The sequence below is a fragment of the Dysidea avara genome, chromosome 5 (assembly GCF_963678975.1).
Source record: "Dysidea avara chromosome 5, odDysAvar1.4, whole genome shotgun sequence".
In the NCBI taxonomy this organism is placed as follows: Eukaryota; Metazoa; Porifera; class Demospongiae; order Dictyoceratida; family Dysideidae; genus Dysidea; species Dysidea avara.
Window position 1 is genome coordinate 28,576,951 of NC_089276.1, and position 15,602 is coordinate 28,592,552.

The 15,602-nt window shown below is 38.5% G+C and overlaps 1 protein-coding gene and 1 long non-coding RNA gene across 2 annotated transcripts in view; one reads left to right on the forward strand and one right to left on the reverse strand.

The window, feature by feature from the left end:
• Nucleotides 1-15,602, forward strand: part of LOC136256245 (uncharacterized) — a 71,605-nt gene that overhangs the window by 34,356 nt on the left and 21,647 nt on the right. The window lies entirely within an intron of this gene.
• LOC136256244 (uncharacterized) overlaps nucleotides 1-15,602 on the reverse strand; it is a 68,954-nt gene that overhangs the window by 26,698 nt on the left and 26,654 nt on the right. Inside the window, exons 8-9 of the mRNA XM_066049174.1 lie at nucleotides 7,324-7,647; nucleotides 1,111-1,236 (exon numbers count right to left, since the gene is read on the reverse strand). Of these exons, the coding sequence (XP_065905246.1) occupies nucleotides 1,111-1,236; nucleotides 7,324-7,647 (450 nt within the window). The remainder of the gene's footprint in view (nucleotides 1-1,110; nucleotides 1,237-7,323; nucleotides 7,648-15,602) is intronic.

Consider the following 15,602-nt stretch of genomic DNA (forward strand, 5'->3'; position numbering starts at 1 on the left):
GTAATTAATTGCCTAATCAATAAGCTTACAAGAAAACTACCTCAAATCAAGAAATTAGTAATCCACAATGATGTTTATCATGTTTAGCTGTTATATAATGAATATTTTAAAACTTGACTGAACTGAGATCAGTCAATTGCTGTGAATAGCTAGCTATGTATCACAACAGTGAAATTTCTATAATAAACTTGTCTAGGTTTCAATGCTTAGTATTGGAATCAGTATTGGCAGATAATTTCAGTACAAATACTTGTATCGGAAGTATTGGTAAAAAGTGGTATCGGTCCAACTCTAATTTTTATCATTGAATCCATATTTTGCTCTACCTGTCTCACTACCTCACTGGCCATAGTCACAAGGCTAGAGGTCGAATGAAGCAATGAATGGCCACCATATTTTTATGCCACAACAACAAACTCACTGGTGGTATGTAACTTTTTTGGTTGCAACGAATGTCTGTCCTTTACGCTTTTCCATTCCATTATTTCAAATTAAATAGCCATCTTCTTTATACCAAGAAACCACACCAAGGCATCAATTGACACTTTCCTTGAAGAAGTGTATTTAGATGCTACAAAATTACATTATTTGAAGCACTTAACGGACTGTAGTATCCTTGGTAGTATCAAGTAGCGCTTCTAAAGCAACTGCAAAGGGCCATGCCCCTTCAAACAATCAGAGCACACCACTGCATCTCTAATAATGAGTAGAGGCCACACTCCTCAACAATCTAAACAAAGCATTGTACTGCCTCCCTAGCTAAATTTATTGTGTGGTACTTTAGCAAGATCAAGATACTCTAATACAACAGTCACAACCACAAGTATATATTTATAGTAAAGTTAATAAACTAGTTAATTAAAAAATGAAGTTAAAAAGTAGCGAATCAATGAATGGTGGTACGTAGCAATGTGGAAAAATCCCCACTGGCATTGAAAAGATGCTGACATGGAATTGCCACAATGCCAAGTAGTGATTTTCCCTCAGAGCTACCATCATCTCTTGTTTCACTACTACTATTATCACTGGAACCCTACATGTACTGTATTTCATATTAATAGTTTGCACAGAGTTGGTCACAAAATTACAATAACAGTATTTGTAGGATACCTCTACATCCACCAAGTTTGAATTTATTGTCTTCAGTTGAATTAACAAGTGATTCTTTCCTGTGTCTGACTGTGATACTGTTTGATCACTGGAATCCTTCACTTCCTTTATTACTACCTTTGTAACCTGTAACATTACAAGAATTGACATATGTTTAGCATAATTCTTGCAGTATAGATTAAACGAAATTTCAGAATGGGTATACACTCTTAAAAGGTGCTGTTTACAATTGTGAATGGCATAAAAGTGATGTTAAAAACATGGAATTTCAAATTAGCCACAAACTTGCAAATTTCTTTGACCAGGAAAGCCAGTTCTCATCTCTTCCCTACTTCCATTAGAAATGCCCATGATACAGATGGCCAGGTACAATATTCCAATATCATTAGTACACACATTGCAGAAACTCCTTAAGGTTACGGGATACTGTAAACCCCACATGTACACTATCGATCATTTTTCATGATTAGGGGTTTGATTTTTCTTAATGGATTGTTATCAAATATTTATGCATTCTTAACTTCTCATAAATCGACATGGAATTCAAATGTTGTTATGGAAACATGAGTTGTCCCCATGCCAAACAGTGAAAACTGTGAACCAAAAATCAGACCAATGAAGAACCATGAGAACTTACTAACAATTCTAAGGTTTGAAGAACATCACTTGTGAGGGACTGACGAGAGGATTTGTGAATAATGTGTATAGTTGCTGAAATATGACTACAATATGGCGTAAAGCAAGACACTGTGGTCACAAAATTAATTTTTAAATTGATATCACAAGCACTAGAAACATTATTTCTAACAAATGGCTCCGTCAGGACCTAGACAAGAAGCCAGACTAGTAGTCTGTTTATACAAAATGTTAACAACTAGTTTGACAGTCCTGATTTTTGGTTCAGGAAAATATCGCCATTAGTCAGCAAAACTACGCATGCGCTTACAGGTGCGCCAGTTGCTAAGTGTGTTGTATCTATGTTATCTTGTACTGTTACGTGTGTTTTCTTGTACCTTGTAACTGTCCAGTCAGCACGCTATTATTCTCCCAACAATTTAAGCCTGTACCAGCTGATACAAAACACAACAACACCAAGCCCGCCTTAATTACGTAATAAAATTTTTGTTTGACAGTCGCTCACTATCCCGTAACCTTAAGGACATTGGATAGTGTGCCTTTACTAACAATATAGTCATAGCAGAGGACATCCTTTTGTGTAACTATAATTGTATCACATAAAACACAGTTGTTTAAACATAAATATTTTGACAGCTGTGTAATTATGATGTATGCACACTCACAAAACCCCCATATAGTGCATACCAAAATCCATTCCACTGGAACTTCATGAGGAACTATAATCTTCATGCAGTCTTCATTTAGTTGCATCATAAAGTTAGCATATAATTACTTACTGCAAGCCTGTTTTTTTGTCAGCTCATTGTGTATGAAATTGTGATAACATATAAGTGAAAAAGTTAAAGTGTATTAGTGGACTTCTAACAGTCTTGACTATGTGACATTTGAATGCTTTCATCTTCACATGCGTATTCTGATTCTGTATTTACAAATAGTAACAAGTTGATGTTGTACTATTTCTAAAACCCAGGCACCATGCAGCAGAATAGTAAATTAATATTTCAATATGGATTAAGGTATTAATACGGTAATTTTGGTATTGTGATAATTGCAAGATGAAAAACAATTGGAGGCCAAGTGGTTTGCTGCTTTATGTTGCTTACTGAGTGTTAAAAAATTTAGCTTGTAAATTTTAAACTAGAGTTACATACGTGTATTGAAATTCTATGTGCTACACTACAACCTTTCAAAAAACTTGTGTTAAGTTAACCAGCCTAACATGGCCCTTTAAGTATGTGGAATAGACATTTTATGGTTTCATTTCTAGTGGAAAATTATTGTTTATTAATATCTAATCCAAAACAGCCAAGTTGTAAAAAAGGGTGTGGCTCCAAAAAGCATTGATGAAGAAAGATGTGAAATCCAAGTTGGTGGCCAAGAAATGGCTGTGATGGTAGGTAAATGGCAAAAATTGTAGTAACAATTTGGCAAAACTTCATCTGAATTGTCGTTATTAAAATTTTTGCCATTTACCTATCATAACTGCCTTTTCTTGGCTGCCAACTTGGATTTCATATCTTTTTTCACCATGTAGCTAGTTTGTAGCGGAACTCTCTAAAGGTAACTTGTTTGTAGCTGAATGCTCTACCAGGTGACCCTTTTGTAGATGAAATCTCCATCGAGTGATTTGTTTGTAGCTGAACTCTCTACAGGCTACTTGTTTCTAGCTGATCTCTCTATTATATGGTGGCATTTTGTAGCTGAACTCTCCACAGGATAATTTTATTTCAGCTGAACACTCTACTGGGGTTAGGGATGCGCCGATTTTGCCAGCAAAATTTTTGGAAAAACACGTTGGTAAAAGCAAAGAACAAAATGCTGGAAAAATAGGTGGAAAATTGGGAAAATGGGCACCAAAGAAAGAGTACTTACCACATTTTGTATGAAAAAATTGAGATACTCTAATAGAACAGTCACGCATAGTATCAGGACAACATATGCTCACACAGTAAATGATGACTAAAGATCGAGATACTCTAATAGAGCAGTCACTATGTACGAAATATTATAATAGAGCAGTCACACATGCTTGTAAGCTTGAGATACTGCAATTAATTTTTACTGATGCTCAGCAAAATAGAAAAATTTCGAGCATAATAGGTAAGAAATAAAAGTATTGCTGGAAAGAAAAATAGGTGAAAAAAAAGCAAAATAGGCTCATCCCTAACTGAGGTCCTGTTAGTAACTGAACTCTTTACAGGTTACTTGTTTCTAGCTGATCTCTTTATAGGGTGGCTTTTTGTAGCTGAACTCTCTGCTGGGTAACTTTTTTTGTAGCTGAACTCTCTACTGCTTAACTTGTTTTAGCTGAACTCTCTACTGGGCGTTTTGTCGCATAGCTGAACTCTCTACACAGTGAGTTGTTACGTAGCTGAATACTCTAACAAATACACAGAAAAATTTGGAATTTTCACCTAGAGGAGGGATCATAGCACATCGATAAAAAGTACTGAAACAAGCTGGAGTAGTGCACGATATTAAATCACAGTAAAACAATAAGAAGTGTTATATCCCTACTGTGCATTTCCGTTATGGTATCTTGAGCACAGTAGGGATATAACACTTTTTATTGTTTTACTGTGATTTAGTATCGTGCACTATTCCAGCTTGTTTCAGTATGCTTTATCAATGTGCTATGGTCCCTATTCTAGTTGAAAATTCCAAATTTTTCTGTGTACTTATTTGTTAACTTCTGTTGTAAATAATTATTATGACTGGTGAACCCACACATACTGCATCTGAAATGGCACCGCCCACCCCAATTATCGTCTGAAAAGTGAAGTATCCATTATGCTTCGTTTTCGGCTATGTTCAGCCCGTTACACAACAGTACGAATCAAGAACTGTTTGAAAGCACCTCTGCTATCAAAATAGGCACTTTGAAAAATACGGACCATTTCCATTACGAATGGAAGCCATCATGTGCTACCACCAAATCAACACTTTTTGCTGTCAGCAAAGATGAATGGAACACAAAAGAGGACACTGGTAAGTCCATGAAGAATGCATTGTATGTACTGTGGTATGCCAAAAGGCACCTGTCGGGCCAAAGTAATGTTGACCAGTGCAGCCCATAGCCTTAGCCATTATCAAGTTACGCTTGCCTGAAGGCATCAGTCAGTCAGTTACTCAGTTGGTCAGTAGAAAATTCCATTAAATAATTTAAAAAAAAATTCCATAGCAATTTGTTGAAAGCGTTTCGGGCAATCTGCAAACTTGTTTGGGCTTAGTTTTACCTAACCAATACTGCCTCATTGTCGTCAGGGGAAAATGAGGCTGGCTTTTGGATGATGTTATTTTGTGGGCCACGCCTACTCCTTTGTGGTCCCTCCTATACAGTACTATTGTACTGTATGATATAGAGTAACTTACTAACGATGCTGAATGCTCTAATAGGGTAACTGTACTATTACAGTATCTCAATCGCATACTTGCTACACGTAGTTGGATTTCGTTTTATAAACTCAGTAGCTTTTACTCCATTTCTTCTATACTACTGCAAGGACTTTCTATGATGATTTTTCCATCTACATACTGGTTTTCAACTCACTCTTCTTAGCGGTTTGCTTAGTAGGCATGAAAACTAATAGTTTTTTTGTTCATGAACTCGATCGCGCAAGTGTGACACAGGTTGGGTTTTGTGTCATATCTCTATGGTCTTTATCTTGATTCCTTTTAAACCACAAAAAGGCACTCCTACGATGGTTACTCAATCTACACAGTGAATAGTTGGTCATAACTCCGTGAATGTGCATCGGATTCCTACCAAATTTAGTACTGAGATTCACTTTAATGAGCCCTTTAAGTGTGCCAGATTTCAGCATAATTGGAGTGCGCATTTATATGTTATGGCAGATTTTGCAGAGTGTGCAAATAAAAGAAAAACCAGAAACTTTGGCCACTCGTATCTCGGAAATGGCTGTGGCAATTTTCTTCAAATTTCGTATGTAGACTCCTCTACTTGGTGGGCACTTCTGTAGCAAATTTTGTTACAATCGGACAAGAGATCACGGAGTTACATATGCGTGAAAATCATATTTACTTTCTTCCTGTCAATATATTCACGATGTTGCATGTCAGCTGCTTGGGCCGCATGACACACACCACTATGTGTCTTGATTACAAAATATAGCCTACTAGATACTAGCATAAAGGCTGTATGCACTTGTATAGCAAGGAGTCTAAATCATTATCTTGGTAATAGAACTCTGTGAAATGTAGAAATCCCAATAAAGTGATCTCCAGAAAGTTCCTATAGAGTTATAGTGCTGCATTGGTATTTAACACTCCAACTAGTATTCGTTACTAACAGAATTGCTCCACAAGGGTTGTTTGTTAAGTTACCATCTCGCTATAACCTATAAGATGATCAAAGCCCTGTAGAGTAGTAAGTCAAAAATCTTGATACTGAAGTTTTGTTGAAGGCAAAAAATTCTAGTCCAGGTAATGATTTACTCTCCACACAATCCAAGCAATTAAGGAGCTACAAAAACCTAAATCTGGAACTTAAATATAGCATACTGAACTTCTCAAACTACAAAGGCAAGTTGCAAGTAAAAGGAACAAACCAGTTTGATTAGGGATCACAGCTATAAAAAGAAAAAGGGAGGTCGCCTACACCTGCAGATAAGTGTACCGTATAGTCTAGTGATTTGTAACTGCACACACGTGTGGCATTTTTTCATGATGCCATGTGTGGGTAAGCAAATTCCATGTATGGATAAAGCTAAAGATACATGTGGGTACACAAAAAACCAAGCGTGGGTGCACAAAAGTCATGCTTCGGTGAATGCCATGGTAACAAGTGGGCTATTCCTCTATGCATGTGTCTTGGTGTGATTATTAATTCTGTAATGCAAATGCTAGCTACTCATGCCAAATATATTATTGCTAAGTTTACTTGTAAATGCATGTTTTTCAATACAGATCTGCTTACTAGTCCAATGACAACAAGACTGGCAGCAGCGATGTCTTGGCAAATATAGCTGTGTATAATTTAGTTGTTATATGTACTGCATCCTATCTCTTAGCTATTGAGATCAAGGTTCACTCATGGTAAAGGTCAAATTTCATGTACAGTAGGTAGCTACTGTACACATACAGTATGATCCTAACCCTAAGGTAATGCTTCTAATTTAATTTGGCCATATCAACAACTCAAATACTTACTAGCAACCTGCATTGATGCCTCAACATTACAATTGCCACAAGGTGTGTTGGGTTAAAGCTCAAACATAATAATTAGCATGTGATCTGCTGTCTTAGCCGCTATTAAATTTCACCTGTGTGAAGGCATCAGTTAGTTAGTTAGTTATTCAGTAGAAAAGCTTGTTAAATATTTCTAGCTTTGTAATTGGAAGATCTTTTAGCTAATCTGAGACACTTTAATTTGGGCTTTATTCTACCTAACCAATACTATCAAGTGGTCCTTAATATTATTTTGTGAGAAAGCGCAAATTGCGTAATCTCTAATGTACAATTACTACCGTACTGTATGACCTACTGTATATACAAAATTATTTAAAGTGAATATGACATACATTTCCACTTATTGTTACATGAGTAGGTACACACCTTATCACTCCAGTATTTCTTGATCACTTTTACTTTATCAAGTGCAATTATGACATCTTCCATTATCAAATGTAGTTTCGTCAGTTCAGTCATTGTTTCTTCATCTAGCAACTGTGAGCTTTTCACCTCTTCAACCTTCCCTGCTGAACCATCCTCATCTTGTTGTGGTGTCTCCATCAGTGGCTTGACACTGTCTACTGAATGTTGAGCCTGTAACTCTTTATGATCACTCCAAAGTTTGAAGTACTTCTGTTTCTCTTTGAGTAACCTTCTTTGTAATTGCAGCAATTCAACTTGTAGCTGATTCATCCTTTTGGGAATTTCCTGTATACATTAGTAAAAAGTACAATTTATGTTTTATGATAACACAAATGGTGGTATAACATACACTGCCAGAAATACACTGAAAGTAACAATTGTTTTACTTTGTGGAGGAAAATACACTAACTTTGTTTATAACAAAGTTTTATTAGTGGTGGTCAAAAATTTAATATTTATACATTTTATAAAAAACTAGTGTATTAATTTTAAAATGAAGTAAAAGTAGCACAGCAAGAGATGATGAGTAAAAATCCCTACTTTGTGTAAGAAAATCCATAAATTTGCATGTGTGTTTCACCATCTTTTTAGGGATTTCCCACATTGCAACAATGCCAAGTAGGTGTTCCAAATCCAGTAGTCGACGGGTAGAAATCCTTTCACAATCGGTTACGAATGGCGATAATAACTAGCTATAGCCCGGCCAATTATCGCTCCAACTACGACTATAACTCTCGTCAAAAGTGTTAATCTATTATTCTACTTTACACACATGATATTACATCATTATTACTACAAAAAGGAAGTCAACTTCTCAGAAAACATACAACTACAATATAGGAATACATAAAAGTACAATAAGTTCAAAATTATGTCACACTCCCCGTGGTTGATTCACCAAGGGTGATCAAACAATGTTAGTGTTCACTTCATTCGTCGTATAACTTCTCCCAACACAGCTGCGTGATGTCGTGGACGACCTCTTGTATTCAACTCATTAGTCTCTGAGATTAGCGATGAACTTTTATCTGTGTTGGACGCTTGAATCAATTCAGTCTTCACTTCAATAGGAAATAAGTGTTTAATACTTCTACGTAAGAGTTGTGGTCTACCATCTGAACTAGCAACCTTAACAATAGCTGCTCTGACCTTCCCATCATTACCTAAAAGAACTTCCTCAACAGTAGCAAGTTTCCATAAAACTCTTTTAGTGAAGTCATTTTTAAGCACTACAACGTCTCCTACTGCAATTGGACAGGAAGTACTCTGTGATCGGATTCTAGCATGCGACTCTCTCAATCCAAGCAAATAATCTTTCCTCCACTGGTTGGTAAACTGACTTAGTAGATGTCTGTGATTCTTTGCCCTTCTATTCAATGTCTTGTAGGTGCTGGACACTTCAAAACACATGTCATTAGGCATGCTAGTAATACGCCGGCCGTAAATCAAATGAGAAGGCGAAAAAGTGTATGTTGCTCCATCCAAATCATCTTGTACATATGTCAAGGGACGGGCATTTAAGATGGCTTCTATCTCCACCAATAGAGTACTGAGCTGATCAAAGTTAAGATTACTGCGTCCAATAGTTCTCCTCAAACATCGCTTTACTCCTTGAACCATCCGCTCCCAAAAGCCACCCCACCATGGAGCCCTTTCCACAATAAATCTCCAAGTAATTCGGTTATTTGTCAAATACTTGTTTACTTCAAACGATCTGCTTATTTGCCTCACTTCCTTGGAGGAAGAACAAAATGTCTTTGCATTGTCAGACATGAAAGTAACTGGTAGACCTCGTCTACTAGTAAATCGCCTCACAGCCAATAGAAATGTATCAACTCCCATGTCACGAACTAACTCCAGGTGTACAGCTCGAGTAGACGCACAAGTGAAAAGGCAGATATAAACCTTGTCTAAGATATCATCCTTGTTAGAAGTGAACAAGGGACCCGCAAAATCTACTCCGGTGTGAGCGAATGGTGGATCTTCAGAGACTCTAGCAGGTGGGAGATCAGGGGAAGGCACAGTAGGGTAACACGCTCCTTGCAACCTTTTGTAGGTAACACATGACTTATATACTTTCCTTACAGCTTGCCTTCCCTTCAATATCCAATACCGTTCCCTAAGTAACACTAGAGTATCGTTGACCCCACTATGTTGTGACTTGCTGTGGGATTGTAAAATTAGGAGTTCTGTGAACCTGTGGCTTGAAGGGAGAAGGATAGGATTTCTGCTCTGTAATGATAAGGTGGAATTGTTTATTCTCCCCTTGCACTTCATAATTCCATCATCCAAATATAAGCCGAATTGCTCCACACGCAATGGTGGGGAAGATGAACTCTCCTTAAGGTAACGGAATTCAATGTAAAATGATTTATGTTGCACAGCCTTAATCCACAACGCATCCGCCTCATTCATTTCTGTGGTTGTCACTGCCAAAGTGGGAGGAGTGTTACCCCGTGATCTACACAGATTGATAAAACGTACTACATAGGAAGTTACTCTTAACAAGCAGTTTAAATTGCTGTATCGATTGATATCAATTATTTCTTCAATACTCAGCTGGGAATTTCCTGATGTGTTCACAAGTGATGATGTAATCTGGAGCTGATTTTTTACCAACTCAGTATGCACCTCGTCATTCATCTCCTGTACAGGATTCATTGGCCACTGGGTATCTAAAGATTGGAGAAACGGTGGGCCTTTCCACCACAAAGATTGTACTAACAGCTCATGCGCATCAACTCCTCTGGATGGCAAATCTGCTGGATTAATTGAACCTGGACAATGTCTCCAATTCTCACGACATGTAAGTTGGCGGATTTCTCCAACTCGGTGTTGTACGTATTGCTTCCAAATCTTGTTGTTGTGAATCCAATACAAAACAGTCGTAGAGTCTACCCATAGATAAAGTTCCTTTGGATTAGGGAGAAGCGGTAGCACTGTATTGCTGAGTCTGGCTAATGTCAGCGCACCAAGTAGCTCTAGTCGAGGTATAGATTGCTTCTTCAAGGGAGTTACCTTGGTCTTGGCTGCAATGACTCTCACTTCCACACTCCCATCATCATAAATTGACCTCATGTACAGAACAGCAGCATATGCTAGCTCAGAGGAATCACTGAATCCATGAATTTGAACCTTAACAGGCTTTAGCTTGGCCTTGAAAAGACATCTAGGCATGGTAACTTGTTTAAGATGCTCAAGCTCCCCGAGTATGGATTTCCATTTGTGTAACAATTTACCTGGAAGATTATCATCCCACCGTAATTGGTCTTGACAAAGTTGCTGAAATAACATCTTTAACTTTATGACAAAGGGTGCCAAGAGCCCTAAGGGATCAAAAATACTGGCAGTAATGCGTAGAACAGATAGTTTTGTCACAGGCAAACTTGTGGCATACTGTACTAGTTCACTTAAGCAGAAGCTGAGCTCATCTCTGTGGGTATTCCAAGCCACCCCAAGTATCTTAGATTCAGGTTCAGTACCTGTTGGTAATGTTTGTGCCATTGGGGAATCTTTCATTACCTTGTTCAAACTGACTAATCTTCTCCATCAATTGAGGTGAGTTTGAATGCCATTTTCGAAGGTTAAAGCTACCTTCAGCCATCAGTCCTTTAACTGCATGATATATAGACAAACCAGATTCTACAGTATCAGCACCTGTAACCAGGTCATCAACGTACAATGGTTGATTCAAAGAGTGAACGAGCTTAGGATATCAAGCATGATATTTCTGAACATGGTTTGCGATTACAGCCCCCAATATGGCTGGTGAGGGCCGTAATCCAAATACCAGGCGGGTGAATCTATAATGCATAATCGCACTATCCACGTTGAAGGGATCTTTAAGCCAAAGAAATCGGAGAGAATCACGGTCATGCTCAGATATTCTGACCATCAAAAAGGCCTTCTCTATATCAGCTGTCAGAGCTATGGAATAGCTTCTGAACTTCACCAGTACATTGAACAGTTTTGGAATGAGATTTGGCCCAGTCTGCAAACAATCATTTAATGAAAAACCATGCACCATCTTTAGACTTGGCTGAACCATCATAGACTACTCGTACCTTAGTTGTAGCTCGATCTTGTCTGATGACCGGATGATGAGGCATGTAATGGACAGAATCATGTTGGTTGGGATGGCTTAAGGTGTCACTCGGATTACAAACTTCTATAATACCCTTTTCCAACTGGCCATCAATCACCTGTTGATATTCTTTCATCACTTCAGGTTTCTTCAATAGTTTTCGTTGTAGCTGCTTCAAACGGTCCATACATAACAAAAAATGATTTGGTACATCATGAGGATCTCTTGTCCATGGTAGGCTTACTTCGTAATTATCCTCCTTAAATGCAAGATTCTGCTAGAAGGGCTCACTACTGTCATGATCACTGATCTTAGCCTGTTCACGTGTTCCTATTGACTCTACCTCCCAAAACCTCTTAACTGCAGTGAGTAACCTGTCCTCTTCAGATTCAGAGAAAGGGTAATCAATGTTCTGAACAATCGACAATTGAGTATGAGTGATGGCATCCTTGACAGTATGATCTGATGGTCCAGAGAGTAGCCAACCCAATTTACTGCTGATGGCAACTGGTCCATGGTCCGTTTTTATGATTTCTCTTGTAACAAAGGCCCAATAAAAGTCAGAACCCACAAGAACATCAATGGTGTTGTGGGAAGATTCCGTCGGCCAGCACAAGTTCACTTAAATATGGATATTGGCTCAAATCAACTTCACTTGATATTGGTGTGCAAAGAGTAGGAAAGCTTAGCACGTCTATACACACAGATTCTGAACTTCCAGACCTTTGCAAATAAACCTTAACGACATCACATCTCTGTGATTTAAACCCACTGTTCCCAAATGTGTTCAGATTAAGTTTTTCCTGTTTCAGTGGCTTGAGATTCAGTTTAGTCCTAAGTGAATCAGTTATGTAGGATCTCTGGCTACCGTTATCAAAGAGAAGTCGAACCTTCTCTGATTTGGTTCCTGTTTCATCAGTAGCAATGGCTCTGGCAGTCTGCAAAAGAACAATCCTTTTAGTTGTATCAGGATTAGCAACATTTGTGGTTGTAACTGGAGATGAGGTATCAGTTGTAGTGGTGGCAACATTGGACACAGTCATGTTTGCAGAAGTTGTGTCATTGTTGGTAGTACTGTTTCGCATCGGCAGTTCACACAGTGATTGATGATGGCTTCAATTGCAGTGGCGACAATTGCGTGCACGATCACAGTCTTTGGCTCGGTGATTAGGCTTGAGACAATTAAAACAGCGGCCTGATCGAGTCAACAGTTCCTTTCGTTCTTTAATACTCCTCACAGCAGTGCAGGAAGCAGAGTAATGGCTGCCACGGCAATATACACACTGTACTGCTTGAGCTCCAGCCACCAAAGAACTAGCGGTTGAATGTGAATTGGGAGCACTCTGGTAAGAAGGTGGTCTTGAAGAAGTCACCTTAGTGGATTCACTGGCTTCTCGAGCTTCCACTTCTGCTAATAGGGTTGTCATGAGTTTGTCCAGGTCCCAGACTCCTCCCCGATTTTCACGAGCCATTCTTAATCTAATGTCATTAGGAACCTTGGACATAATGACTGGTATAAGAAGACTGCCATATTGTTTGGAGTCAATCCCCAATGCACATAAACCTCGAACATGAACAGTAATTTTATCATAAATAAGCCTTAATGATGAAGCCTTATCACCTACGCAGTTAGGCAATTTCAGTAATTCATCCATGTGTGTGGTGATAATTTGCTGTGGATTCCCAAATCTCGTTTGTAACAATTCGATAGCGGAGTTATAGTTAGCTTCCGTTAAGCTCAAACCTTGTATGGTACGACTGGCTGGTCCCTCGAGCAGTGAATTCAAGTAGTTAAACTTATCGATTTTTGAGATCTCGTTATTTTCGTGCACAGCCGAATTAAATGACTCCCAGAACGACGTCCAGTTCGTAACGTTGCCTCGAAACTTGGGGAGAGTAATCTTGGGTAAACGAGCCTTGGTGCTTGAGGTTGAAGCCAACGGCATCGGTTCAACAATCGTTGTGATATGGCTTCGTCTGGACGTGACTACTGATAGGGCTTCTTCAACCTTTCTCTTGTAATCTAAAACCTTTGTGGTCATTATTTCACTCTCCTCCATCTCACGCTCGATCTCTTCAAGCTTGCATACAGTTATAATATCGCGATCGATGTCTTGTAACTTATCAAATTTATTATTCAATTGTTGCAGCAACACATTAAGTTTAGAAACGCAATCACCCACCAGTTTGGCAGCTAGCAACTCATCTATTTGTTTGGTCAAGCGAGTGACAACTCCCCGGTGTCCACCACGTATGGCTCTTAGTCGTTCCACTCCAATGCCTTGAGGCGTAGTACGCTAGTCTGGATCGGTCATCGTCGCCAATTCAGGGATGCACTTGGTAGCTATTCACCTATCAGAGCAAACAGCTCGAAACAATGCCTAGTAGTACGATATTCACCTTTACGGGTGCCGTTAATGCCCGGCACCAAGGATTCTGAGTTCGTGGTTAAGAATCAGGCATGATCAGATCTAGCTTTGTGCCCCACGTTGGGCGCCACTTGTTCCAAATCCAGTAGTCGACGGGTAGGAATCCTTTCACGATCGGTTACGAATGGCGATAATAACTAGCTATAGCCCGGCCAATTATCGCTCCAAATACGACTATAACTCTCTTCAAAAGTGTTAATCTATTATTCTACTTTACACACATGATATTACATCATTATTACTACAAAAAGGAAGTCAACTTCTCAGAAAACATACAACTACAATATAGGAATACATAAAAGTACAATAAGTTCAAAATTATGTCACAGTAGCCCCATAGTTATCATCATCTCTGGTTTCACAACTTTTTATTGCTGGAAACCAATTTCATTTTTAATTTTTTATTGCACTAGTCTGTTAGATGTAATTACTCATGTTTGCTGTGATTACTGTATTAGAGTACATTTCTCGATCTCGTGGGTTACTCTGCTTTGCACTAGGGGGCACAGTACAGACCTTAATTTAATATTTGAGGTGCCAAGAACAAATGACCTTACATATTTACAAATGTACAGACATAGAGTCAAATTGTACAGACATGAGCTAGAGGAGCACTTTACACCGCTGGAATTGGAATAGGGAGTTTCCATTGAAAGTTTTGAAGTTAAATACAACCACATACGTAGCTGCAACATATCACCAGGCTGTGGTCATTACAGCTGCTGGTAATAGCAGTACACAAAGGGGAGGTGGCATTGATAAATCCTTGGGTTGGGAAAATGTAGTATCTCCTAGCAGCCAAGTGACAGTTATTGTTAACACAACAAACAAACATGTACACATCAGCTTTTATGGTACCACTATTGATTTTGCAAAGGAATGTGTGTGTCTGCTCAAAACTCATTATGTGCAGACACTGTGCTATTTGTGTGGATTTTGTCCGTTGACCTGTCCATTGACCAGCACGTTAATTTAAGGTCTGTAGTATAATACTTTGTTTTCTATAAGGCTAGATAGTTGAGGGGGGTGTCCTCAGCTCTGATTATTAGTGGTGTCTTGGTGTGTTCTGATCATTCAAGGAAGCATGGCCTAATACAATGGTTTAGAAGCCAAGCTTAGCTGCTACCCGATACTACCAGAGATACTACAGTCCGTTACGTGCCTTGAATAGTTTAGTGGCATTTAAATATGCTCCTTTAAGGAAGTGTTGATACAGAAAATTAATACCTTGGTACGATTTTCTAGCTTGAAGAAAAAGACAACCAGATAAAAGGAATAGTTATAAAGTGCAGAATGTAGACATTCACACCACAAAAGGCACATCCCACCCGTGAGTTTGTTGTGATGTAAAATGGTGGATGTGCACTGCTTTGTTCGGTCTCTAGCCTTGGTAAGGCAGTGAAGTAGGTAGATGAAATTATGGATTTTGATGGTTTTTTTAAAAAAAATTCTATATCTGGATGCTTGTAAGTGTTTTCTTGTTTTTGACACTGTATTTGATATTAATGGAGTAAAACTATTTTGTAAGATGATTTTTGTCAAGTATGATTTTCTAAGATGGCTTTTAGATGTGGCATTTAGTGGCACACATCACTTTAGGAGAAAACCTACCAAACAGTACTACCATTCTGTTTGACACAGAATACCAAGTTTAAAAGTGCAACAGGAAAAGTAAGAAGTGGTAACAGTTACCAAACGCTGTGACAAGATTTATTGCCAAAGACATG